Source organism: Metarhizium brunneum, chromosome 2, assembly GCF_013426205.1.
Source record: "Metarhizium brunneum chromosome 2, complete sequence".
Classification (NCBI taxonomy): Eukaryota; Fungi; Ascomycota; class Sordariomycetes; order Hypocreales; family Clavicipitaceae; genus Metarhizium; species Metarhizium brunneum.
In genome coordinates, this window is record NC_089423.1 from 3,879,591 (window position 1) to 3,904,975 (window position 25,385).

Sequence of the window (25,385 nt, forward strand, 5' to 3'; positions counted from 1 at the left end):
CTTTGTTCCCCTGGGAATCTCCATTCACCTTACGGGGAACCACGCAGTTTAGAACCAACCCATCGTTTATGAAGTGCCGACACTGCCGACACGACTTTGGCTAGCATTGTAGCTACTTCATGGAGTCGGCTCAAAGTCAAGACGAGTCAGACACGGCATATACAATCTTGATGGAAGCCGGCTATGAGATGATTTCTGGCTATGGGCTTGTTGTTGTGGGCGGAGTCTGGGGCAGAACAAGCAGCTTGATAGTAGTTCACATATATACAGAGGCCAAGTACATCTGACATGTCGTGGTTGGCTGTCTCCTAGGTTAAGAAGTCGATGGGGATCCCTTGCCAAGGTTTAGGGGACCGAGTTGGCGTTGGATACGACGCTGCCACGCGGCACCCATCGCGCCGGGACGGGACAATTATTGAAGCTCGTGGGGATATAAAAAGAAGTTTTTGTGCGCGACGTGGCCGAGCGCAGCGGGCCGAGGGGAGCGCGTTTGCGGGTTGTCGCGACTCAAAGGGCGAAGGCGCGAGCGAGGCGGGGCGGGGCGGGCTAATTGGTTCGGAGAGGACCGCAGCCCTGTTAGTGCGGGACACTGGCTCAGAGGGGGACGGACTAGCAGATGGGAGGTACGGAGTACTGCGCCACATAAGCCACGCCCGCGTCGGACAGGGCGCCATCGGATGAATGCACCTGGCCGTCAAAGGACGAGGCTTTTATGTGGGTGACAAGTGACGAGTAAGGAGTGACGAGGCGCGCGCCGTTGGCGAACGGAAGGCCGACAAGTTTACATAGAGATGAGATGACGGAGGATGCGGATGGTGTCGAGAGATAAATATGCATGGTCGTCCTCACTTGGCGATTGTTTCCATTTTGTTTTCATCATCATCATCATCATCATCATCATCATCATCATCAGCACTACACAGTAGACCACTCATCCAGGCAAAACCGCAACTACATCAGCAAATACACAAGGTATTCCTGGCTGCGCACCACAAGCACCCATTCACAATGAGCACTAGTACGCAGACGATTGCTTTTATTGGCGCCACCGGCGGCTGCGGCCTCGCCGCGCTCAAACGCGCCGTCGCCGCAGGCTACACATGCGTCGCGCTCTGCCGCACCCCGGCCAAGTTGGAAGCCCACTTCCCTGACAAGCCAAGCAACTTGATACTCAAGCAGGGCAATGCCCACGACGCCGCGGCGGTGGGCGAAGCGCTCCTCAGGCCATCGGACCCCACGGCCATGGTAGACGCGGTCAACTTCTCCATCGGCGGCAGCGTCAGCGCCAGCCTGACCATGGACGACCCGGACGTCTGCAAGAAGGGCGTGGCGGCGCTGCTCGAGGCCCTCGGGGCGCTGCGGTCGCGTGGCGTCGCCGGCAGTCCTCTCCTGGCCGTCATCAGCACGACGGGAATCTCGGCGCACGGGCGGGACGTCCCCCTGCTCTTTGTGCCGCTGTACCACGTCGGCCTCAAGGCGCCGCATGCCGACAAGAGGGTGGCCGAGCAGGCGCTGTTTGGCAGCGGCGAGCGGTTTGTCCTGGTGCGGCCGAGCCTGCTGCTGGACGGGGAGAAGCCGGACAGGAAGATCCGCGTGCACGTCGAGAGCGAGAAGGGCGTCGAGCACAAGGAGGTCGGATACTTCATCTCCCGGGAGGACGTTGGCCGCTGGATGTTTGAGAACTTGCTGCAGGACGCGTGTCCCACGGAACAGTATGAGCGCAAGGCGGTGGGCTTGACTTGGTAGGCAGGGCCAATGGAGAGGGTGTTGCAAATTGATATATGCATGGATGGGATGGCACTGGGCAATTTCGTCTCGTCTTCTTCTTCTTCTTGTAGCGGGCGTTTTTGGATGGGCTTGTTCTTTTTTGTTGGACTGAGCCATGGATCGATGTCAGTTACGGATCATTCCGTGGCGCAGCTAGTACTTACTTTCCGTAGATGGACGAACCGTAATGAGCTGTTTAAACACCTGGGGATGTTGGTCCTCTTTTTTGAGTTTGACTTGGCTATTGCAACTGGATGAAGGGCCTTGGCAGGGGGTGCTTTCCTTGGTGAAAATGCGTGGCACCTTCTGTTTGAGCTGTTGCCCAGAAGCATTTAATGGAAGATTCATTTGTATGAGTCAGTGGTGGTCTTGCATGACCATCTAGGCCCCCTTTTCTTTTCTTTCTCTCTCTTTTTTTTGCCAATGACTCAATGTAAGATTCATCTATTCTAAACAGCTACAGGCAGATTTCGTCTGGTCATGACCTAATTAGCCTGCCCCCCCCAGTACTCCGTACATCCATGCCTTATGCATGATTCGCGAGACATATGACCACCCTTTAATGTGGCCAGTTGACGGCAATCGGCAGTTGCGTGTTGGTCTTCACTGCTTCCTTTTTTCCTGGACTTCCGCCGATAGATTAAGCATCAGGTGACGCTTGATCCCAAGTTTAGCGTTCCTTGGGACCAGGCCTGGCTTGACATCTCTCGGGCTTTTCTACTAAGTACTCTGACTCGGCAGTCGCTCAGGACTCCACATGCATCCCTGGCGGCACTCCCCCCGCATTGTCGCACATCTCCATCTTCACCCCTAATTCCCTGGTTTCCGCATCAAGAAAGGAATCTCTTCTTCTTCTTCTGGCCATATTTTCCCCTTGGGTCCGACAATCGACCTTGTCAAAGTACCAATCCGTCCCCATCGCTCACCTACAGCACTGGATTAATTGTATATACTATGTACAAGGCCCGCATTTCTTTAGTCGAGGTACCAGACATATCCTTGAGTCATTGTGCTGTTTCATGTTCATAACTATCACGCCTGTGGGAGCCCAAAGGACCAAGTACTGCGTTTCCACTACGTTATGCATAGGCATTCATGTAAAGTCAATTAAAGTACGGAGTACATAGGTGCATCGGAATCCAGGCGCACTGACCTATATATAAACTTGGCTGCACTCCCTCGTCTTTTTTTGAGAGTCGTGTATGTATTTTTGCTTGTCTACTGTCTACTCTCATCTTCACTTGGACACGGAGGTTTCTGGGAAATCTCCCTCACCCACCCCTTGATTCATTCATTTTGAAAGAAAAACTACTTCATTCCTTTCTAAATTTACTCTTCTTCCTCGACAAGCCACCATGCTGACAAGACTTTTTCTCGTCGCCGCTGCGGCAACAGCCAGCGCATTGCCTTCCTGCAAAAACAACAACAACATCCCTCCCGGCAAGATGCCCAACCCTGCCGTTTCCTCCGTAGCCAAGCTCCTCATCACCTCCCCGGGCAACATCTCCATTGCTGAATTCGATGGCACCAAGTTTGACATCAAGAGCACCAAGAATGTCTCTGGCAACCCGACCTGGGTGGCCTTTTCACAGCCACTTTTGTATGCCGTGGACGAAAACAGCGATACAACCAGTCTCCTGAACGTTGATCTTGCCGGAAACAAGATTAACCAGCTGAGCTCCACCAAGGGCAGCAGCGGCGTTGTCCATCTCGAATTCACAAAGGACAAGTCGCAGTTGGTCGGTGCAGGCTTTGGGAGCAGCAACATTGACATCTTCGACATCTCCAACGGCGGCTTGAAGTTCTCCAACGCCATCAAGTCGGACGACAAGGTCGGCCCCAACACTGTACGCCAGAAGGAGCCGCACCCTCACCAGTCCGTCCTGGACCCCTCGGGCCGTTTCATGGCAGTCAACGACCTCGGCACCGACAAGATTCTCGTCCTCGACACCCAAAAGGCCTTTAACATCGTCAACCGCGTCGCCGTTGAGCCCGCCGGCGCTGGCCCGCGGCACGGAGCCTTCTTCCCCGCCGGAGCCAACAAAGCGACGCACTACTTTGTCCTTTGCGAGATCAAGAACCTCGTCTTGGTGTATGCCCTCCAGTACGGCGGCGCCAAGGGCATCGAGTTTAAGCTGACGCAGACCATCTCGACCTTCAAGTCTGTCGAGGCCACGCCCGCCGAAGCTGCTGCTGGAGAACTCGTGCTTGCTGCGGATAACAAGAATGTCTATGTGTCAAATCGCTTGACGGGCGGGCAGACGGATAACATTGCCAACTTCCGCATTGCCCAGAACGGCGGCGAACTCAAGTTGGAGCTTGTGGGCTTCACGTCCACCGGAGGAGTGCGGACTCGCATGTTCAGTGCCTCCCTCGATGGCCAGCACCTGTTTGTTGGAAACCAGGGCGGCGCGCTGGGTGTCGTGGCCTTGAAGCGAAACGCAGATGGCACGCTGGTTGAGAAGCCTGTGGCGAGCCTTGATATGAGTCTGTTTCCAGGAGAGTTGGCCGGCCCTGCCTTTGTGCAGCAGGTTGCCTAAGTTTGTGGGCCGTTGTGCTTTTTTTTTCTTTTCTTGTTGCGTTTTCGCTTTCATCGCTAGGCCTTGCGCTGCAACCACCAGTCATTGGATCACTTTCTTTCTTCAAAAAGCATATAAGGGCACGAGCTGGGCATAGCCGTCACTAGATGACGTCCCAATGTTCTAATTCAAGTAAATAGTAATGCCAGTCGTTCATTATCCAACGGCCCTGTGCCAACTTCCAAAACATGCCATCTGTACACGTCAAAGTAATGCGGATCGGTACCGTCTATGGCCCTGTACTTTATGACCAAAAAGAAATCATGTCTAGAGAAGAAAAGGTTTGTAATCCCTCCCAAAGAAACCCAAAATGTGCAGTATAATGACTCCATTCTTTGATATCCGGTTCCTGCTTTACTCACAGCGTCAGAACTCCCATTGCAAATACTCCCAAAACGCCAAACCAACTCCAGGACATTCTTGCTGATCCTGCGCCGTTCTCCTTGTTGTTGTTTCCACTGTTTCCATCCGGACTGCCACTACCAACTGGCTTTGACAGTTCATTCACTTGCTGCGGCGAACATGTCCCCACTATCGATGTCAGATCCGTTGACGAATCGATCGATTGTGTCCTTGAGCCGCAGTTGGCGTAGGGCGCCATGTATGTCATGTTGTTTGAAATGTCAAACAGCACTGCCCCCCGATCCATCTTTGTTAGACACCAATTCCAATATTCAGCGCACACGGGGAAAAACTCACCATACGCAGACCGCAAGAAGGTGTCGCCTAGCAACGCGAAGGACGTGCTGGGCATGATGCCCAGGTAGCAACTCGGGGGCAAGCCGGCAACCTCGCGAACCATCTCACTGTACGGAACTCGGATGGTGACGCCGTCAAAGTTAAAGTCCAGGCTGCCGTTCTTGCTGGCCAGGCCGCAGTCCACCGTGTAGAGCCCGCTGTCGCCCAAGGCCCGGGCGCCGACTTGCCTGGCGATGTCGTTGGCTAGCCTGGGCGGCAGCAGCGTGAGGGTGGCGCCCGTATCCATGAAGACGGGCATGGTGGCGCCCGTCAGGTCGGCCGTCCTCCCGGACTCGGGCGTGTGCTGGACCGACTTCATTTTTATCCAGAAGCGCGTCACGCCGTCGGGGGACTTGTCGCCGGGGATCAGCGGCAGCGGCGCCAGCCTGCCCGAGAACTTGGCCGTGTCGACGCCGCCCATGACGACGACGCCGGCCCGGTCAGCCTTGCTGCCCAGCGCGACACTGTAGGCCTTGGTCTTGGTGATGCCCTGGTCTGCGAGCTGGTCGACAAAGTTCTTGTAGCCCGTGTTAATGCCGACGCCGTGCCCGATGCCCAGGATACCCGAGAACTGGTCCTTGGTGGATTGCGCCACGCCGAACTGCACCTGCTTCATCTGCCGCGAGTTGACGAGCGCAATGTCGTCGAGGAAGTAGGTGACTTGGGCGGAGCCGATGCCGTACCGGAGCTCCGTACTCAGGTTGCTTCCTTTCGACGACGAGGACCGGAGGGGGTTGTATTGCCCGACGGCCTGGCAGAACCGGTTGTCCGCGGATGCGGGGAGATTCGTGCAGTCCGGGTTGACCCAGAGCTCGAACGATCCCGTGTCGAGTTGCGCAAAGACTTTTTGAATGGGATTTCCTATGTTGACTGGATTTTTTTTTGGGTCGGGGTCAGTGGCTTGCTGAACATGGCTCTTGTTGTTCTAATGAACAGAGGGTAGTAAAACTCAATGGGAGGACAACTTACGTTGGACATAGTAGGCGACGTCTGAGCGGTTCTCAAGCCGGACCTCGACGTCTCTCTTATCCAAGCGTGTCTCGACATGGAGGACAGGAAGCGTCAGGTGGCCCGGCGAGATGTCGCCGTCGGGAGGCCCTTGCTTGGGATCTTGCTGGAACGAGTTGAAGGATGAGTCTTGGCCGTCTTGTGTGGCCTCAAGACTCCCAGCTGCGTTGTGACGTTGCGAAAGCTGAGGCATCGGTAGCGTTCCCACGGACAGGGTATCGCCTACAACAGGCAGCTCCCTGGACGGCATGTCCGCGACGATGTTTTCCGCGCGAATCTCCTCCCCAAAGAACCTTGATTCATTACGTACTTGCGGCCACCCGTGTACAGACAGAGAAAGCGAAACCACGGCCGAGGTTATCACAAGAGACACCATTTTGGGGGACACAGACTCTCACTTGTCGGCCCAAATAGAATTTCAGAAAACCACCCCGAGGCTGCTCTATAACAAAAACACATGAAGAAATTCTAGACAAGACAAAGGAAGGAAGAATGTATTTCTCTAGTCATAACAGGCAAGTTGACTGTTTCCAAGGGAAACAATTGGAAAGCATATATCCCTTTACAAACAGGCAGCCGGCAAGCGCAGATTCCGGCAGCACATGGCCGCGCCAGCCCTCGCTTTACAGCCCAACAGAGGCAGATGGCGAGGCGGCAAGGCAGAGCGATAACGAACCCAGGTCTCGGCATTTTTTTTTTTTGAAACAAGGGAGTTTGCGGAGGACTAGACGCGTGTGCAAGTGCAGGCCATACGAGATGAGGCGGGAGGCCAAGAGTCTGGACGACGAGAGCCTTAAAAATAGACGTAGTTTGGCTTCCGTCCGCGCCGATCCTGGAACTGGAACGAAGCTGTGGTAAAGACTGGGCGTCTGGTGTTTTGGCGTCTCAGAATGAGCTCCTGATGAAGGATTCGACATGTTGTTACAGGGGCGCGGCCGGGAAGCCCCCCATCCTGTTACAGGTCACCGATCGACCGACGGGTCGAAATGAGATTCGACAAGACATTGGATAGAAAGTTTGTTGCAAACAGACGCCAAGCTATCGTTCGTCCGGACGAACGGGGAGAGAGAGTCGATTGTGTGGTGGTTTTGCTTCTGGGCTGCAACAAGCTCGGTTGTTGGCATAGTAGTCGATGGAAAAGCAACAAGACAATTTTGATCTGGGTAATGAGAAGAGTTGAGAGGAGGAGGCTGAGACGGCAACTTGTGCAGGTTTCTTGGATGCGATATGCCGAGCCGGTGTCAAGTACCACCACGGCTTGTCCAATGATGTCGCCTACCGACGGCCTCGAAAGGGTGAACGAAAAGGGTAAATAGAGGTGCTGATCGGGCGTAAAGTCTGGGGCTAAGCTTTTTGCCGAGACACCATCTGTTGTTTAATGCTCGTTGCTAACATTTGCCAACACCAAAGGGCAGCCAGCCAGGCGCTCTGAAGATCAAACGACTACTGCGCCGCCACGCAGCCGTCGTGGCTATCAAGTAAGCAACAGAGCGGAGAGGAGCTGTACGAGCAGGCTACTCTACTCTACAGCGACGGCCGTCAAAGTCTTGGATCTGAGCTGCTGTACGGCAATGGTTCAGTGGCCCGGCGGTTGGACGAGCGATGCAGCTCCAACAGATGCTGACTTGTGTCACAAACTCGTCCACGGCACCTTTTGTCAGGGAATACGAGGGACACGTCACTGAAATGCGTCGAGATTGCGTGATTTGCGCCCATCTTTGAACGGGGCACGAGGGCCAACAGGCTTCGTGAGACCAGATAGATATTGGATCACATGTGCTCGATGGAAGGCTCATTGATGCTTTCTCCCTTCCATGATGGATACGAGCCTGCTGAGCTCACATGGAGTAATCTGCCAGCAAAGTCGAAGAACCCAGTGCCGGGGACGAGGTTTCGGTTGCCATGAGATGAGATCCATCTACATGGCACGGGGGCGCCTCAACGGGCAGATTCATATATTCAGGACCTGGTAGCCCAGAACAGACGTTGATCATGTAGCAAGTATACGAATTCCCCCACGGACCGATTGAAAGATGATAAAGGGGCGGGCAGGGGAATTCTTTTGCAGTCAAGGAGCGTTTCCCCCAGGACCAAGTCATGGCTCTTTGCTGCTTGCTGGACTGTCAAGACACATGTATGGAACGACATAAAACCTCTGAATGCATCTCTTCCAAATTAGAAGCAGTGCGAGACACGGTAAAGAAATGCCTTGGCTGGCCATTCGGATAGCTCTCGGCCAAGTCGCTCCGAGGGTAAGGCATTCCGAGCCCAAGATGCAACTCTGAGGTCGCAGTCCCTGGCTTTCCCCATGTACGAGCCATGTATAGAAAATTGCCTCGGTCTCTGTATACAATGTGGGCGTGGCGACCCTGCGTGCCGAGGGAGATGATTGATGCTGGTACGGCACCCACTGGTTCTTCAGCTGTGTCGTGGGCCTCGTGGCTGCGAACTTGCCGCTTGTTTGCCATTGATGCTACGACCCTACTCGACGGAAAACGATGTATAATCCGTGCCGTGAGTCGGTGTTGGAACGCGTGGTGGATGGATGGATGGTTGACGGACCTGCTTGATGAGCTGGCATCGTGGGAGTTTTGGGCAAGCCGGACGCCGGAAGGCAAATGTCACGAGAGCGACCAGTACGGCAGAGAGGGATTCATGTAGACGGTTCGTTGAAGTACCAAGGAGGGATGTGTAAAAGGGGAACTGAGAGGTCGTAATTACCAACATGTTGTCCTTTACATTGTCTCAGGCTGGTACAACGGCCAGAGGGGGTTTTGCATCATGATTCATGACAAGCAAGTCATTCCCGCCCATTTTTCACACGACCAAAGGTTTGCGGCAACAATGAACCCTTTCCGTCCCTTTCTCCTTCCTCGCTCCGATGCCGCCATGGCCGCGAGGGGGACGAGTTTGGCATCGTCGGGCTTCTCCCCTCCCCAACCCGCGCATGGTCACGCGCAACGACGTCTGGCAAAATATGAGTCGAGTCTTTGCTGGCCCGAGTCGAGCGAGTTTTTTCCCCCCTTTGATACTGGTATGAAGCGCGAATCGACAGGCACGAAGCAGCAAAGGCCGACGAACGAGAGGCCGAGGACAAATGGCGACGCTAGCGGTCGTTGCTTCGTACCCAATTGGCACCCAACATTGAATACTTTTTTGTCTTCCATCACCAATCCATCACCTCGCCCTTTCAACCACAGGACGAGCCTGCGACCGAGCTTTCGCAAGACGCTGCCCGACCCGCCCCTCCCAGTCCTCTCTCTCTCTCTCTCTCTCGTGAGAACGGCCGGACCGCGGCGCTTTGGCCTTTGGTCCCTCTGCCAGAACTTGGGGCTCTGGTCGATGCGTTGTCATGCAGCGTGTCCTGCAAGATGTCAAAGACGTGCTTGCCAATGGCTGAGCCGCCGCCAGTGTTACATGCTGCTCCGTACATGATGAACATGCTGCATGGGCGTCTCACGCTTTCTCGACTCCGGTTCTCGCAAGTCCCCCCCCGTCCATGCATGGTTTTCCAGCCCGCCGAGCTGTGTTTCCTTTCCCTTTCCTCTTGTGCCCTTGCCACCATCCTCCTTGGTGTCGACGATATGGGAATTGTCCGTCTCTCTCGCCCTTGAACCCCAAGGACAAAGGCAAATACAAGCATCTTCCATGTTCATATGGGGATCGGCGCGGACAAGGCCGAGAGGGGAGGCGGCGCGCTGCAGATACATGCTTCGTCTTTGTACGCCGCCGCGACGTGAGCAAATCACGCATCTCTTGCTCCTTGGTCATGTGAACGGGAATTGTCCTGTGTTGCCCCAGGGCCTCTCTCTCTCTCTCTTTCTCTCTCTCTCTTGCGGACGAGCACGTTGCGAAGCAGTTTTACGCTGGCCGTCATGGTAGCAATGCCCAACTTGGTCGAGTTTGGATGCGTTGACACTCAACTTCTTTTTGCGCATTGCCCATGTGGCCTGCTTCAATCTTCTGCTGCTCCATCAGGTGCAATCAGGTACATACATGGCAGACAAAGTTCATGATAGGTCCGGCTGGACTTTTCCTCTCACCTGCTGCATGCAGCTTGCCTTCTCCGCTGTTCCGCATTCATGGGAGCTATCCGGGCCCGAGGAAGACAGATGACCCTATCTATGCAAGTCGCGTATGCAAGCTCTAGCGAGCAAAGGCCGTATTGGCCTGCTACACCGGCGGCCCCCCCCAAATGCATAATTCCCGGTGAGGGAGAACAGATTCAACAGAATCTGGGGAACATCTCGTCCGTCCCCCGTCCTGGCCCCCCCGGAGGGGTTTGCGCGGTTTAAAAGGGGCCGCTCTACTCCTCCCCGTCGAGGCTGGTGTCTCTTGTAGGTTGGAGAGGAAAATGCGTATTTCTTTTGTGAGCCCCTTGTTTACTCTGCGCTGCCATTGTACGCGGATGGCCCTTCGGCATCTGGTTGACTAGCCTCGTGTCACACCGTTCCCTGATCCCCCATTTCAAGCACAGAGCCGCTGCGGCAAAAAGAAACAGGAGCGGCATGTATATCCCGCTTCGGGAATCTCAATCTCGCGCGGCCGGGCAGGAGGCGCATGATCGCTCTGGAGGATTGGAATACTCGCCGCCATGGGTTGCGAAATTGCATCACGAGGCCCGCCGCCGGCTCGACATTTCCCCGTATACATCGAGAAGGGCATTGAATGGTGCTGCTCTTGGGAAGAGGCAATTCTCTAGTGGCGCCGCCGACGCGACCAATGTCCAAATCGGCATCGCACTCGGAATCATTCTGGGCGTCTTCCTCATAGCCACGGGCGCTTTTCTCTACATGTATCGATCCTCCGTCCGCTTTACCTATCGGAAGCATCGCCGCCATCACACCAAGTCATCCAGGAGCTCGTCCAAGAGCACAGAATCGACACCGCCGCCCGCCCCGGCGCCCCCTCCCCCTGCACCAGAGGCAGAGCCACCCAAGTAGTTGGCATCATGGGGAGTTATGGGTATGTTCAATGGGTGGAAAGCTTCTGGTTTTGACTGACTGCCAAGTTTTGATCTGGGGCTAACATGATAGCTGCGAAATAGTTGATTTCTTCTTTTTTTTTCTTTTTTAATTGTACACGGACGGTCTGAATATACCATGTGGGGAGTTTGTTTTACTTGTTACCAGGAGTTTGAGACGTGGCTAGTTTGAAATTGTATCATAGGAGTCATAACATATCAAGCACGAATGGGAGGAAATTGGTCTTTTGATATAATGGCATTGCTTGGGTAGGTACATGACCTGAGGCCGGTGCTAGTGGGAGTTGACGTGGCTTTTTCGTACACCGAACATGTAATTCAACTATACGGTGCAGTTTTCTCTATTTTCCTTTTCCCACCCCCAGGTGTTATGCCGTCTCATATCTGATCCCCCGGCAGTACGGAGACAGTCACCTTGTCCACCGACGGTAAACTCTTCCCAAGCACACTGACATCATGTACACACCGTCTGTTGACCTCTCTCCTCTCCATCCCCAGCTGTGCCAATCTAGCCCGCTGCGTTGACACACAAGCCGTCTAGCCACCGACATTAATGCCGTAGCTGCACCGCCGCAGGGCGAGTCACATCCCCCGTGTCCGGATCCAGCACGTCCAGCACAACTGGGCCAGAATCAGGGGTGCGGTCGCCTCGTCGACGATGGCGCCGAAACTCGCCGCTCGAGTTTGACGACGGCCGCACTCTACATCCCCCCCGTCGTCCAACAGGGCGCCGCTGACACCCGTAGTAAGCGAATGCACCTAGGGACACGGCGACGACGCAGCTTACTAGGATGACCATGGCCACGATGCCGCTGGGCATTTCGTCACGGCGGTCGAGCCTTTTCATTGACACTGGGGGGCTATTTCGGTAAAATTGCTTATGGCGTATTTTTGCCCGAGGATATCGTGGGAAAGAAGGTGACTCGTCGGCGTGTTTGTTCTTTTTTTGCGGATGCGTGCTTTTTGGTGATGAGGACGGGAATTTACTTTTTACTTTTGAGGGCAAAATGGTGTATCAAGAAAGTGGCGAGAGAAGAGGGAGCATTTAGATGCTTTACATGAGAGCTACTTATACTATCGCTATATTGCACTTCCGATGAACGATACTTGAATGACGGCGGCTGAAGTGAGCCGTGTTTGGTCTATAGGTGACAGTCGGATGAACCCCAGAGCTGCATGGTTTGCTGGCAGCAAGCTGCCTTGCAGAGTGAATGTAGTCACCATATATCCCTTTGATCTGCTTATTTGCCACACGTCGATGGGGATTTTCGCTAATCATGGACGGAGGGGTGCTCCAAACGTAAAGGAAGAATCGTGATGTGGTGTTTCACTTCTGCATGCGAGGATTGTGTTTGTCCAAACATCGGGACAATTTACATGGAACAGACCCCAGATTTGTGCCTCTCACAACGCAGGGCTTGCTGAGCACATGTTGTACGTGCTTTGTGTGCACAAATCCCGCCGGCAGGTAAATATGCCCATGTGTTGAGGCTTCGTTATCGCCCGTCGGCCGGATCACGTTCCTCAAGGTATCATGTGCGTCGGCAAGTAACACAGCAGGGTGGCCACATGGCGCCCGTCTTGGCCGACAAACCACTTCGTGTTCCGCTCATTGACGCGATCATGGCTGACCAACGCCGGGGCCCGGCCTAGCGACGCAAGGACGGCTCTTCACCACACACCAACACCAAGCACCAACCTCGAGCCGCAGCGGCAGAGGCGCCGTTGGATGTGACAGGACCTTGATGGCGTCGACACCCTGCACAATAGTCGCCCCGTGCCGGAGTACTCCGTGACGGTTTGCGAACTTTGTTGGTTTGTCAGCCGGCAAACACTCACCCTGTTGGTCCCAGGCAGAGGGGCAGAGAGAGCAACAAGGTGCGGGCTAGATGCTCTCCGGCCATAATTTTGGCCGTCGATTGAATTATCCTCCTCGTTCAATAAGGCCTCAATCTGCTAATCACCAGTCGTTCCAGATGCCATTAGTATTGCACGGAGCTTGCGAATGAGGAGAGCCTGATATCCCGGCGCCCTGCCAATAATCAAGGCTTCACCTTGGCGTATAAGCCCTCCAGTAAAGAACGGCGTTGAGAGTTTCCCTTGTGCGACATAACGCCCAATGCTTTCCGAAATTCCGCGAGGCATAGCGGTGGATATTGACCCGGACGGAGGCGCTGAGCAAACTTCGCTAAAAGAGGTACAAGGTCTTATTGATTGATTGGTGCCACAAGTTGATTTTCTTCTGGAACCCCCACGCCATGCCCATGGCCCATGGGCCTGTGGCTGACGCCGACGATGTGCTCAGGCTTGTTGGTATCTTGTTTGCATCAGCAACTGAACTTACTTGAGTCATAGTGTCAGTTTTTGTTCATCCCGCGGATAATTGATGCCGTGCGGGCTGGTGTCGGTGATGGCTCTTAGGAGAATACCATGAGCGGATAGAATGATTAGGAGGCCTTACGAGTTCAATGTTGGAGACGGCAAGTCAATTTCCGTGTTAGTGCCCTCTTCGTCATGGATCGCCCCTTCCTTGTAAATGGCGGGGCAATGTCCGCCCCTCCATGCCCCTCCATCCATCATCACCTTCCAAACCTTCCCCTGCAAGGGCACCGCGCTTTGTTGACGACCCCCACTTGTCCACCTCGTGCCGACAGGGGGGCTTCTGCCGTTCAACCCAGCTCCTTCCACTTGCGATACTCTTGACCTCTCTGCCCCTCCATGCTTGAGAAGCGCCATCATTTGCCGTCATCCCATGTACCGATTTTATCATGATGCGAGTGATTGCCGCAGAGGGTCATCAGGACGTTCGCGAGAGCTGGGTCTCTGGGACTATCAAACCTTGATCCTCCCACACACATTACGCGCAAATGAGTCACTTGCCGATCCTCCGGGCCAAATTCAATTCTTTGCTTCTCCAGCCCCAGAGCCACCAGAACTAACGGAGACAACATGTCGATACACCCGCTGTTAACGTTATTTCCGACCCCAGATGAATTCATAATTCGCATCAGAGGCCACAAAGACGCTTCATCTTCAAGTGACGTTACGTACCCCATGGAACCTCGGACCCAGAATAATACAGGATGGCGTTTCCCATGGCCACACAATGACCTCCACCAGCACCTTCGGTAAAAAGGACCAGCACGCCAATTGTAGGCGTATTGATGAATCTTCGTATCCACTTGATGTCGTCCCTCCTTCCCCTCCATTTAAATGGTTCGAATCTCGCTCCTTGGCCGCACCAGTTGCGTCAACAACCTCTCTTCCTACACCCGAAACCTTGCAATCCGCCCAGTTCATCGTAAACACCTCAGCACAATGTCTTTCGGCAAGACCGTCAAGCTCAATTCCGGCCACACCATCCCTCGTGTTGGATACGGTACCTGGCAGGCTGCCCCTGGAGAGGTCGGCAATGGCGTTTACGAGGCGCTCAAGACCGGCTACCGCCACCTTGACTTGGCCAAAATTTATGGCAACCAGAAGGAGGTTGGTGAGGGCATTAAGCGTGCCTACGCTGAAGTTCCCGGTTTGAAGCGCGAGGATATCTTTATCACCTCCAAGCTGTGGAACAACAAGCACAGGCCCGAGGACGTTGAGAAGGCGCTGGACGACACTCTGGCTGAGTTGCAGTTGGACTACCTCGATGTGAGTTCTGAGCTCTACAAATCGTTCACTGGCTCGACACCTCCAGTCAATTCGCGCTGGTGATATGAGTTGTAACTGGACCGGAGCAGGAATACCAGTGACTGCCGATGTGCATGCCGATTTGCCGCTAACATGCCCTACTAGCTGTACCTCATTCACTGGCCTGTTGCCTTCAAACCTGGCGAGGACAAGTTCCCCAAGGTTGCCAATGGCGAAGTTGACATCGACCGTGGCGTGACCATCTCACAGACCTGGAAGGGTACGAATAGCCAATCAGCTCCCCGTTTGTCTCTTGCATGAACCATGTGCTAATACGTTACGTGATAACAGCTGTGACTGAGCTCCCCAAGACCAAGACCCGCTCCGTCGGAGTTTCCAACTTCAGCATTGAGCATGTAAGTCTGTTGATGCTTTGCCAATGGAATCGCTAGACCCGCCATACATTACCAAGGGAAGGCAGAACAATGTTACTGACAACATCCCCCCCTCCAGCTCGAGGGCGTCATCGCCGCCACTGGCGTCGTCCCCGCCGTCAATCAGATCGAACGTCACCCTCGACTTCCCAACGCCCCCCTGATCGAGTACTGCGCCAAGAAGAACATCATCATCACCGCTTACTCCGCTTTCGGCAACAACAGCTGGAACGTTCCTCTGCTTGTCAATACCCCCGAAGTCAAGACTATCGCCGACCGTCTCGGCGCTGCTCAGGGCAAGACCGTCACCGCCGCCCAAGTCATCATCGCCTGGTCGGTCCTCGGCAACCACACTGTCATTCCTAAATCCGTCACTCCTTCTCGCATTCGTGAGAATTTCCAGGAAGTCGAGCTTGATGAGCAGGCCATCCAGGACCTCAAGAAGCTTGGCGAGACTCCTCAGCGCTTCAACGTTCCTACTACTTGTAAGATACGCAAACCACTGTCATCGGACCAGAAAATGCTAGTTCTAACCACAACCATGTAGACGACCCGAAATGGAACATCAACGTCTTTGATGATGAGAAGGACAAGAACGCTGCTCTGCAGGTTCTTATCAAGTGAGAGTTTCGGATGCCGGACGAATGAAGGAGAACATATAATATACCCCCCAAGGAGAGTTTTGCCAATATCTAGACACAGAGCGATATGAATTGGATAGACTTCTTGATGAAAACGGGCCCAGTCACGTAACTTATGTTCAACTAAACTACAAAGTAGGGCACACAAATGCCAACGTTTCATGACCATGGACACCAAGCCCAACAACCCATATGCAGCAAGCAAGACATGCCCAGACGAAGCGCCAGCAATGCAAGCACACGGACCCGATTTGGGGCCGCCAATTAATTACAATGGTATAAAATACCTCCACGCCGCCATGCAATTCTAAACCAGTTGCCACCTCAGCTAAGAAGCTCCTTGATGTCCTCTATGCGCTGTAATTTCTTTTCCTCGTCGCTCATCATTCCCAAAGACGTTGCACTTATACCTAGTTAGCAAGGGTGACCGTGGAGATCTGGAGCTTCGCAAACCGCGGGCAACTTACATAAATTTCTTCCTGTCCTGTACCCGCAACATGCGCTCTTCCACACTCTGCTTTACAATAAATCGCTTAACCACCACCTCATCCTCCTGTCCAAGTCTATGTACTCGATCAATAGCTTGCGCCTCTACAGCAAAACTCCACCACGGATCCATCATGAACACTCGTCCTGCGCTGGTGAGATTCAGGCCGACTCCGCCAGCGCGTAGACTGATGAGGAGGACCGTGAAGCCCTTTCTTTCGGTGAATTCTTCCAGCACCGCGGCTCGCGCTTTTTGTGCCATGGACCCGTCGAGGCGTAGGAATTTGACGTTGATGCGGGTCAGGGCCGGTTCGATGAGTGATAAGAACGAAGTGAACTGGGAGAATACCACCGACTTCATCTGTGGACGCTCTTTACGTAGGACTCGCAACTCGGAAATGAGTGCCGTCACCTTGGCCGACGACTGATTCACACCTAGCCGCTGTAGGCTCATCCTAGGCTTGGACACCATGTTGATTTCGTCGTCGTGCCGTACAACTTCGAACAAATCCCTCTGGTTGAGGGGTTCGCGGCAGTTAAAGCATCGTGGTACAGCGCCACGGTCACTTTCATGCTTCATGAAATCCAGTAGGCATTTCCTGCATGCCGAATGCCAGCAGCCAGTGACTGTCTGGTCGTTCATCGGCTCATCAAAGCACAGTGGACATTCCTTTTCGGCTTCACTGCGAATTTCCTCGAGAGCGTTTGCTCCATATGTGAAATTGTCTTTGACTGCTTCATCAGTCGTAGCAGTAAAGTGTGCCACTAGAGTTTCCAAATCCATGTCGTCAGCCAGACCGGTCGCTGCATCAGCGGCAGCACCAGCTTCTACCTCGTCCGCCACGATGTCTCGATTTCGAACGAGAATAGGGTGGCAGCACGATTGCCGCAGTCGTAAGATCTGTGTATAAATAGTAGTGAATGCTTTCATAACAGTTCCCGCCTCGACATTTCTGGAAAATGTCCGCCTTGCCTGGTTAAAAACGTGATCATATACATCGCGCTCAGGCTTGGACAACTCGACGTCAACAATATCAATCTGCTTGGAAGGTAGAGGCACAAGTGGCTGGCCGTCTGGCGTCTTCATATCCTTCGTCCTGCGCATTACCAACGGCTCCAATACTGTTTGCACGACGTCCAGCGCCCTCATAAAGTCACCGGCTTCAAAGGGCACCGTGATGAATGTCTTCCAGAAAGAAAAGTTGTTCCAAGGTTCCACGCCAAGAAATCGCACCAAACTAAATAGATCTTCAAGCTTGTTCACTATTGGCGTTCCCGTCAGCACCCATCTGTGATCTGCCGAAATCTCATAACAGGCTCGGGCGGTCTTGGAAGATCTATTTTTGATATGGTGGGCTTCGTCAAGGATGACTCGAAAAAACTTTAACGAGAACAAGCCGTTGTGGAATGACTTGTCACCATTCTTGGCTACCAGAGAGCTAAATTCAGAGAGCACCACGCCGTAGCTGGTGATGACGAGATCGGGTGCTTGGGAAGCATTCGACTCGCTACACAGGGCTTGTAGATTAGTTGTCTTCTCATTGCCGTAGTAGAGCTCAATTTTCATTGTGCCTTCCTTTGAGGCCTTTTCTGCCTCGCTTTTCCATTGCGACAGGAGCGACATTGGCGCAACGACCAATGTTGTGCATGGTGCTGCAAGAGAACTGGATGAGTTTGCCCCCAATCGAGCCAGCTGATTGACACTCGAGATGCCACCATTAGTGAGTCGAGCCTGCAGAGCCGTTTCCGATCGATGAGAGTGAACTAGACTAAGCATCTGAATTGTCTTACCCAGGCCCATCTCATCGGCAAGTATTCCACCAAGGCAATGCTGTTCCTGGACTGGAAAGTCTAGTGATAAATCCCCAGAGTAGGGATTGACGTAGAATTTTGACACTCCTTCAACGTCAGGCAACTGGTTGTCATCAACATCTTTTGTGGGCCAGTCGTACTCTTCCCAGAGAGGGTGCATGGATGGCTCGCGATTGTTCATCTCGTCTTTTTCCTTTGCCATCATCCAGTGCAAGGATTGCTTTTGGTACGGCCTCAAGGTCATGGCGAAGCTGTCAGCCGGTTCGGCTTCCGGGGTGTTGAAATCGAAACACTGCGCCTTTTTATACAAAGCATCCAACTGATCTTGCTCAAGTTCCTCCCCTTCCTCAGTATCTGATGAGTTGGGCACCGATTCCGATTCCTTGCCAGGAACCGCGGCCTTTTTAGCATCGCGTTGCTTCTGCTCGTCCATCTCGGCAGCCTGAAGCAGTTCCCTCCTTTTATCCTTGGCAGCTGAATTTGCCCGAGTTGGTTGCAAGTTGATTTCTTGAAAAAGTCTTACTAATGCGACCTGACGCAAGCGCAATTCCTTCTCATCCGTGGTTTCGCCTCGCTCAAAGATGTTGTTAGGTTGATCGTCGGCAAACCGAAAGCTGCGGTCTTCAAAAGCAGAGCGTAGCAGCGAACATCTCAGCTGCAAATACACAGTGTCGTTGGTTCGTAGTCGTTCAGGTGCATACACACAGATTCCCTCAAAATGACACACGTCTTGATCAATCAATGTCGACACCCAATTCGCCGTCTCTTTGGTCAAGCGACCGATCTCTGTGCCGGATTGATTGGTAAAGCGAACAATCACATCGACGGTTCTCGAAGCCGCTGTCTTCGGCTTTGGAGAGGGTGAGCTGACAACACCAAGCTTGTTCTTGATTTTGGGCGGTGGCGGGGGTTTAATTTTCTGGCGCTCGATCTTGACGACATCCCCATGCTTCAGCATGTTGCTTCCGCTTCGAGTTGCCCAACCTTCTGCACCAAACGCACCTAAATATCGTTTTCGTGGCAAGGTTCCGAGAGACAGAGATGGACTTGTTGTAGACTCCTCGATAGGCGCAGATTGGGCGGTTCGGGAACTGGCCGGCCGCTGGCCGACGGATTCAAGCAATGGCTGTTGTTTGGTCTGCAACTTCTTGTACGTGCCATCAAAGAACATGTTGACAGCCCTTTCGAGATTGTCGCCACAATTGTTCCGAATGATGTTGAGAACTTCGTTGCTGACCTTGTCACCAATGAAGCTTTCGAACATGTCCTTGTCGAAGTTCAAGGTTGTAGACTCGTCCAATTGCACAGAAGTTGGCTGAGGCGACTCTGATTTTATATTGGCCGAGCCATTTTCCGAAAGCTCAGCGAGTGCGATGCGCGAATCTGAATCCCTCTTCACGCCCTCGTGGTCCTTGACGTACTCCTTAGCTGACACAGGCGAAGAACTGTGTCCAGGGCTGAGCAGTATAGGATCAGACGAATTCTCACCTGGGTCTCTGAAGAACCTCCGTTTCTTGAGTGGAGGCTCCTGCGACGCTCCAGACTCCATGATAAAGAGCACTCATTGACAATGCGCAAGTGTCAACAAGCACACGTGGTGTGGAATATGCCGGCACATGTGGTCAAACTTTAAGGCGGGATGAACCAGTCAGTGGGGAGACGCGCCGCATCTTCACTGTTGCGGGAGGCGCGACAAAGCGTGTCTAGTGGTCATGTGACCGCGTTTGGAACGGTCGCAGGGGACCCGCAGCCCGCGACATGGGCAGCCCGGGGCAGTCAAGCTCAAGCTAGTACTACTCCGTACGGAGCACAGTAAGGTGTGTACCCAACATCCACCCCACTTCTAATTTTTTGGGGGGGGCAGCCAGAGGCCATCGCCATAATTACTCCATTCTACTCCGTATCCTTGAAGCAATTGATGGCTAATACAATGCCCTTCATTGGTCCATGGACTTGTGATCTGTGAGATATTTGGCCTTACCACCGTATCATCACCACAAGCTGGGCCATTGGCCATCAATCTTCTCAGGTACCCTTTATGCGCCGCCCCCAAGCCATAGGCGTTAGCCTGAGAAGGTTTGCCCATGGCAGGCCAAACTGTCGTGGATACGTGACAGATGCTGACGTAGAATCCGCAAGGGCATACTGCTTGAGGCAACTCCAGTATGTGCGCCATGCTTCCTCACCCTCACGTTGGAGTTCTCTGTAGCTGATGCTCTCTCCCCAGGACAAGCGATTACGATGCACATCTCATCCGACGGTTTGTACCGTCTCCGGTCCGAGACACCTACGCCGCCCTTAGAGCGCTCAACCTCGAGTTGGTCCGCCTCCCCGAAGTCGTGTCGAATCCCGTCATCGGCACTCTTCGCATGAAGTTTTGGCATGAGTCTATAGACAAGACTTTCGCCGGAATGCCACCTCGAGAACCAATCTGCATTCTGCTACACCAAGCTCTCCAGGGACTGGAAGCTCGAGCCGGCAGCCCGACCAAGAAGTCGATAAAATTTTGGGTATCTCGACTTGTCAAGACGAGAGAAAAGTACATGGATGGCCGACCGTATCCCAGTCTGGCAGCGTTGGAAGACTATGCCGAAAACACATACTCGACCATGATGTATACGACGTTGGCATCCATACCCCTGCGCTCCATGCACGTTGATCACTTGGCTAGCCATATTGGCAAAGCCTGTGGCATAATTGCTGTGCTGCGAGGAATTCCAGTCTTGGCCGCTCCCGGGCGACCCGTTAAGACTCCCACTGGCGCGGATGCACCTCCGACTCGCGAGCCGTCTCTGTTGCTGCCACTGGACATTATGGCCGAGGAAGGCGTAAAGGAGGAGGAGGTCTTTCGACAGGGGCCAAGCGCACCCGGGCTGCAGGATGCCGTTTTTAAAGTCGCAACTCGTGCGAATGACCACCTCATTACGGCTCGGGAGATGTTGAAGCGGCTAAAGGCCGGCGAAGACCCGGGCCACGAGTTTGAGCACGAAGGAGAGGCTGAGCATATCTATCTGGGGGAAAGCGACACAGCCAAGGAGATTAGGCAAAGTTTCGGGGTGCTCCTGGAAGCCGTACCAGCTTCCCACTATTTGGAGAACCTGGAAAAGGTTAATTTCGATCCATTTGCCGTGAAGTCTGGTGGATGGCGATTACCTTGGAGGATCTGGCAGTCATTGTCATCTGAGAGGCTATAATGATATGTAACAACATGTAGAATATTGTACATTAATGAGGTGGAACAAGGACGCTCACCTGATGATATAAATTGGAATAATCGAGTACTTGAGAGACTCTGCCCAGAAAATGTCTCCTAGAGCTACAACACGCAAACTTACCAACCTGTTCAGTAGCTGGGAAGCTAAGCTCATTCACAAAACTGACGATGAGCAAAGCGGGAGTCAAGAATGTGTCTTCGCCCATGGTTCACAAGGCCTCCAGATTAGTCCTCTCGAATAATTGATAAGCAAAGAAAACAAGCTCCCCGATATACAAGCCTTCATCTACAAACCCCATTCATATCACACCAGTACTCGAGCCCAAGCCCAAGCTCTCCAACACATCATTGGCCCACACCAAATCTCGACAGTGGACCAAGACACACGACATGCACCGGCAAATCCTCGGCCCGACACCCCTGCTCCAAATTTCGAGATGCGTCCAACACCACAGACCACGGACCGTCATACCATCACCAACTCCTCCTCGACCAAGCATAGATGCGGCCGTCAAGATGCTCTACGAGCTAATAGCAATTGTGCGCCTCTCCTCCCGTCTATCCCCTTCTCCGCAAATCTAACTAAATCCTACAGGTCCGACCAGGCAACCTAGGCGAAGTAAAGGAGTACGTTTCCAACCCCCGCCAAAAAGAAAGCTCACAACCCGCGCAACGCCAAACATCTGCTAACAAACCCCTCCAGAATCGCCCAAACAGTCGGCTCCCTCGTCCTTCGAAACGGCGGCGTCGTCCGCGGCCTCGACAACTGGGGCATCTTCTCCCTCCCCAAGCCCATCTCCGTGCACCAAATGAAGCACACACACGGGCACTACTTCGTCATGCGGTACGACTCGTCAACCAAGGTCCACCAGAACGTGCGAACGACGCTGCGTCTGGAACCCCGCATGATTCGCTCGGCGCACGTGAAGCTCGGCGACGGCAAGCTAAGCACCTTGTCGGGGTTTGGGGAGCCAAAGTGGAGGACCCAAGGCAGCGAGGCGTGAAGAAGAAAAAAAGAGTGGTGAATAAGAATAACTGCATTACGACGCGTGGCGGATATGTAAATTGGAGCAGGCAGAGGAGCCTTCTTTACATCTTGTTTGCTGGAAACCATGTACGATATTGGGAAGCCTGGTGAATGGCTGGCCGAAATGGCAACTTTTACAACTGAATGCAACCAACCAGGTAATACAAAGGGAGAGCATATACGGACGAATTCTGGATATGTGGCTTGTTGCTTATTTTGTTTTGCAATGGATAGCATGTATGTGAACCAAGCATAATAGTGTATAAAATTAGAGGAACCGATAGCCTACATCATATCAGGGAAATGAGGGTCAAGTTGCTATTCGTTGATTTCTTGCGTATCAATATTCATGATTTGTTCGTTACGTGTCTATCATAACTCATTTCGGTAACGCATCTCATCGCGCTGAACCGAAACGGTGCTTTCTACTAGTGATATATATATGAGGCCGCATTCTCGAGGAGCCCAAATCGCTGGGCCGCGCAGTTTTCACCCCTTGGCAGCACGACCTCGCTTCAGTATCGAGCAAGAGTCCATCAAGGGCCAGTCGCCCGTCACTGCTCCGCATCAACTTCCATTGTTTCTTGCTTCCCAATACCCTTGCCACGGCACCATTCGACAAAGTCATCGATTACACTAGGCCAGGCACCATCCTCGTTCCAGAAGGACAGGCTCTCATCAGCCACCGACTTCAATGCGAATTCCAGTGCCATATTCCACATGTCCTTGTTAACTGATCGAGTCCACTTCTCGTCGAGAAAGGTCTTCCACAGATCCAACCAGTCGTGATTCTCGCTCTTCCACAGCATACCAGGAGGTGAAAATAGCATACCCCAGTAAATCAGGGCATTCTCTAGACTAAGGGCTTTTTGGTCACCTTCGCGGCCAGCCACAAATGTATACTTGTATACCCTCTTAAACAGTACGGGGTTTGTCGCGAGTGCAGATGAAAGGCGTTGGATGTGAGAGGCGTGTTCCTTATGTGTTGTGCCGGCACTGAAATGCATCATTAGCTCCATTCTATTGATGAATGCACTATTGGAACTGCCGGAGAGGGCTTTCCCAAAAAGCATCATGGTTTGGCTCGTACCCTGCTGTTTTCCATCCATCAACATAGCCGCGACGGGTGATTTCGCCTACGCTGGGGGCTTGGAGCAGTTCTAAGGCGACAAAAAGCTCAGCGTTCTCTAGACTAATGTTCAATTTGCTGCTCAAATATTCCATTGTCGATTCGAGTTCCATCTTGTCCTTCTCATCGTTCTTTGCATCTGCGAATCTGTAAGCCTCGTGTAAGCAGAACCCGGTTCAGCATGCATATATGTTTTACCTCGCAATGTGTCGAACTGAGCGTCGAGCTTGGACTCGGTTGGTGACGGACCTTTGACCTCGTTTCCGGAAGAATAGAACCTAGTAATTCGAAGACGACTGTCAGCCTTTTCTTTCCTTTTTTAACTCATTACACCTTGGTGCCGTTCCTGAGCTAAAAGTAAACCTGAGCTAAAAGTAAATAGCAGCCGCTTGGCATGATTGGCTAGCCAACTTGGCCAAGGGTAAGATAATGCCAGCTGCGGCTTCAGAAATCCCTTTACCGTGAAAATTTCCCCTGATCCACACGAGACTTCGCGCTTTCATGAGTCTTTTCGCCCTCAGTTGGCTTGGGGAGAGTCCAAAATGGAATAGCCTGGGAGGGCAAACGCCTCTTAACATCTTTCCATCCCATGACTCCAGCAGAAGGGGGGTCCAAGGCCGACTGAAGGATTGATAGAGCCCAAGACTTTGATGCCCTAGATTTCTCAACAACGGTCAAGAAGGTCGTGCTAGCGTAGGGAAGACGTTTGGCAAAGCCTCGACAGAGTCCAATGTGATGCCGTATCAGTGGCAACTGTAGGTCAAGGCATGGGCGCCAACTCTGAAAACCGAAATTGGAAACTGCTGGCGGGATGGAAGAGAGGAAATCAAGACGGCAAGATCTGCCCTGGACATTTGTTTCAAAACCATCGGCGTCACTCGGCCGTACTATGTCGTGTGTCGGCAGTGACGGGCTGCGTTGGCTAGTGGGACCCCCACTGATAACATTGAACCCACATCAATGGAAGGTTCTGTCCCAGCTGACGATTGACGCGCCGCACATGCGGACGGGACATTGTGCGGCATGGTCCGAGAAGGTCATGGCGGACCGGCCAAGAGCAAAGCTTAATCAAATCATTGAGAGTACGAGGCGGACAGGCAGGAGACTTCAGAACGATGACTTGGGAGGGAAGGTAGCGCGGGGAGCCTGGGCAGCCTGGGGTAGCTCGACGAGGGTCGGCGGGTTGGAAGCATGCAAAGAGATGGTGCTCACTCACGCATCAACGGCCTCGTTGATCTTGTAGCCAGTCGATTTCAAAAACTGCACCACAGGCACACTCATTAGCTCAAGCTTTATCAAATGTCTCGCGGAGTTGCGGCATGAAGCAGCGGCACCCAGAAGCGGGTGCAGATGCAGATGCATCGAGGCAAAATCCCCGTAATAATACAACCTCCAACAAACGCACATAGCAATCGGGCCGGGGAAGGGGCGAGGGGCAAGTGAGAAGGCGAGGTGAGCTTGACCGTGAGCAGCCCGGTTTCGAGCTTGGTCACCGTCGTACCTTGGTAGCCTGCCGCTCCGTAGCGCCTGTGAGAGACAGGAACTGGGCAGTCAGGACTTTCTGCTGTGCCGACGACGGGGGCGGCATCTCGTTTGGAGTTTAGGACGAAGCGTCACCACGCACCGGCGGACCAGTGTAGCACAGCGTGGGCTGGCTGGGAGTTGCAAGTAGTCAGCGAGCGAAGGCAGCAGGGTGTAAGGCGGGTGTCGGAGTCGGAGTCGGAGTCGGTGGCCGTGGATGTCGACGATGGAGAATTGCAGCCTCGCGTGAGCCTTGAGGGCGATCTCTGGACAAAGAAAGACTGGGGCGTGGCCAAGCTCAAGCACGCCGTGCGCTGCTTGGCAATGCGTATACGCTCCGGGCCGGCTCCGAATTCGGTCCGTGGATGGCGGTCAAGTAGAGCAACGAGTAGCTCAGCTGTTCCCCTAGCAGACTGCGTCG

General features: G+C 53.4%; 9 protein-coding genes across 9 annotated transcripts; 6 read left to right on the top strand and 3 right to left on the bottom strand.

The window, feature by feature from the left end:
- Positions 1 to 1,008: 1,008 nt before the first annotated feature.
- G6M90_00g041280 (uncharacterized protein) lies at positions 1,009 to 1,746 on the top strand (the record flags this gene model as incomplete). Its single annotated transcript, XM_014691988.1, has 1 exon — positions 1,009 to 1,746. One exon carries the CDS (start codon positions 1,009 to 1,011, stop codon positions 1,744 to 1,746), a length of 738 nt encoding a protein of 245 aa, XP_014547474.1.
- Positions 1,747 to 3,122: 1,376 nt separating this feature from the next.
- Positions 3,123 to 4,307, top strand: G6M90_00g041290 (uncharacterized protein; the record flags this gene model as incomplete). Its single annotated transcript, XM_014691989.1, has 1 exon — positions 3,123 to 4,307. One exon carries the CDS (start codon positions 3,123 to 3,125, stop codon positions 4,305 to 4,307), a length of 1,185 nt encoding a protein of 394 aa, XP_014547475.1.
- A 397-nt stretch (positions 4,308 to 4,704) lies between these two features.
- On the bottom strand, positions 4,705 to 6,468 carry G6M90_00g041300 (uncharacterized protein; the record flags this gene model as incomplete). Its single annotated transcript, XM_014691990.1, has 2 exons — positions 4,705 to 5,954; positions 6,054 to 6,468. The coding sequence occupies 2 exons, from the start codon at positions 6,466 to 6,468 to the stop codon at positions 4,705 to 4,707; spliced, it is 1,665 nt and encodes a 554-aa protein (XP_014547476.1).
- A 4,132-nt stretch (positions 6,469 to 10,600) lies between these two features.
- G6M90_00g041310 (uncharacterized protein) lies at positions 10,601 to 11,035 on the top strand (the record flags this gene model as incomplete). The annotated part of the gene is made up of 1 exon (XM_014691991.1): positions 10,601 to 11,035. One exon carries the CDS (start codon positions 10,601 to 10,603, stop codon positions 11,033 to 11,035), a length of 435 nt encoding a protein of 144 aa, XP_014547477.1.
- A 3,359-nt stretch (positions 11,036 to 14,394) lies between these two features.
- gld1_1 (D/L-glyceraldehyde reductase) lies at positions 14,395 to 15,758 on the top strand (the record flags this gene model as incomplete). Its single annotated transcript, XM_014691992.1, has 5 exons — positions 14,395 to 14,721; positions 14,866 to 14,980; positions 15,052 to 15,116; positions 15,214 to 15,619; positions 15,682 to 15,758. 5 exons carry the CDS (start codon positions 14,395 to 14,397, stop codon positions 15,756 to 15,758), a joined length of 990 nt encoding a protein of 329 aa, XP_014547478.1.
- Positions 15,759 to 16,099: 341 nt separating this feature from the next.
- On the bottom strand, positions 16,100 to 19,622 carry RAD5_0 (DNA repair protein RAD5; the record flags this gene model as incomplete). Its single annotated transcript, XM_014691993.1, has 2 exons — positions 16,100 to 16,178; positions 16,243 to 19,622. 2 exons carry the CDS (start codon positions 19,620 to 19,622, stop codon positions 16,100 to 16,102), a joined length of 3,459 nt encoding a protein of 1,152 aa, XP_014547479.1.
- A 489-nt stretch (positions 19,623 to 20,111) lies between these two features.
- On the top strand, positions 20,112 to 21,267 carry NDUFAF6 (NADH dehydrogenase (ubiquinone) complex I, assembly factor 6; the record flags this gene model as incomplete). The annotated part of the gene is made up of 3 exons (XM_014691994.1): positions 20,112 to 20,149; positions 20,213 to 20,236; positions 20,301 to 21,267. The coding sequence occupies 3 exons, from the start codon at positions 20,112 to 20,114 to the stop codon at positions 21,265 to 21,267; spliced, it is 1,029 nt and encodes a 342-aa protein (XP_014547480.1).
- A 410-nt stretch (positions 21,268 to 21,677) lies between these two features.
- On the top strand, positions 21,678 to 22,291 carry MRP17 (mitochondrial 37S ribosomal protein bS6m; the record flags this gene model as incomplete). Its single annotated transcript, XM_014691995.1, has 3 exons — positions 21,678 to 21,827; positions 21,883 to 21,914; positions 21,991 to 22,291. 3 exons carry the CDS (start codon positions 21,678 to 21,680, stop codon positions 22,289 to 22,291), a joined length of 483 nt encoding a protein of 160 aa, XP_014547481.1.
- A 577-nt stretch (positions 22,292 to 22,868) lies between these two features.
- DCN1 (Defective in cullin neddylation protein 1) lies at positions 22,869 to 25,031 on the bottom strand (the record flags this gene model as incomplete). Its single annotated transcript, XM_066130280.1, has 5 exons — positions 22,869 to 23,310; positions 23,405 to 23,582; positions 23,642 to 23,721; positions 24,660 to 24,703; positions 24,945 to 25,031. The coding sequence occupies 5 exons, from the start codon at positions 25,029 to 25,031 to the stop codon at positions 22,869 to 22,871; spliced, it is 831 nt and encodes a 276-aa protein (XP_065986496.1).
- Between the last annotated feature and the right edge of the window lie 354 nt (positions 25,032 to 25,385).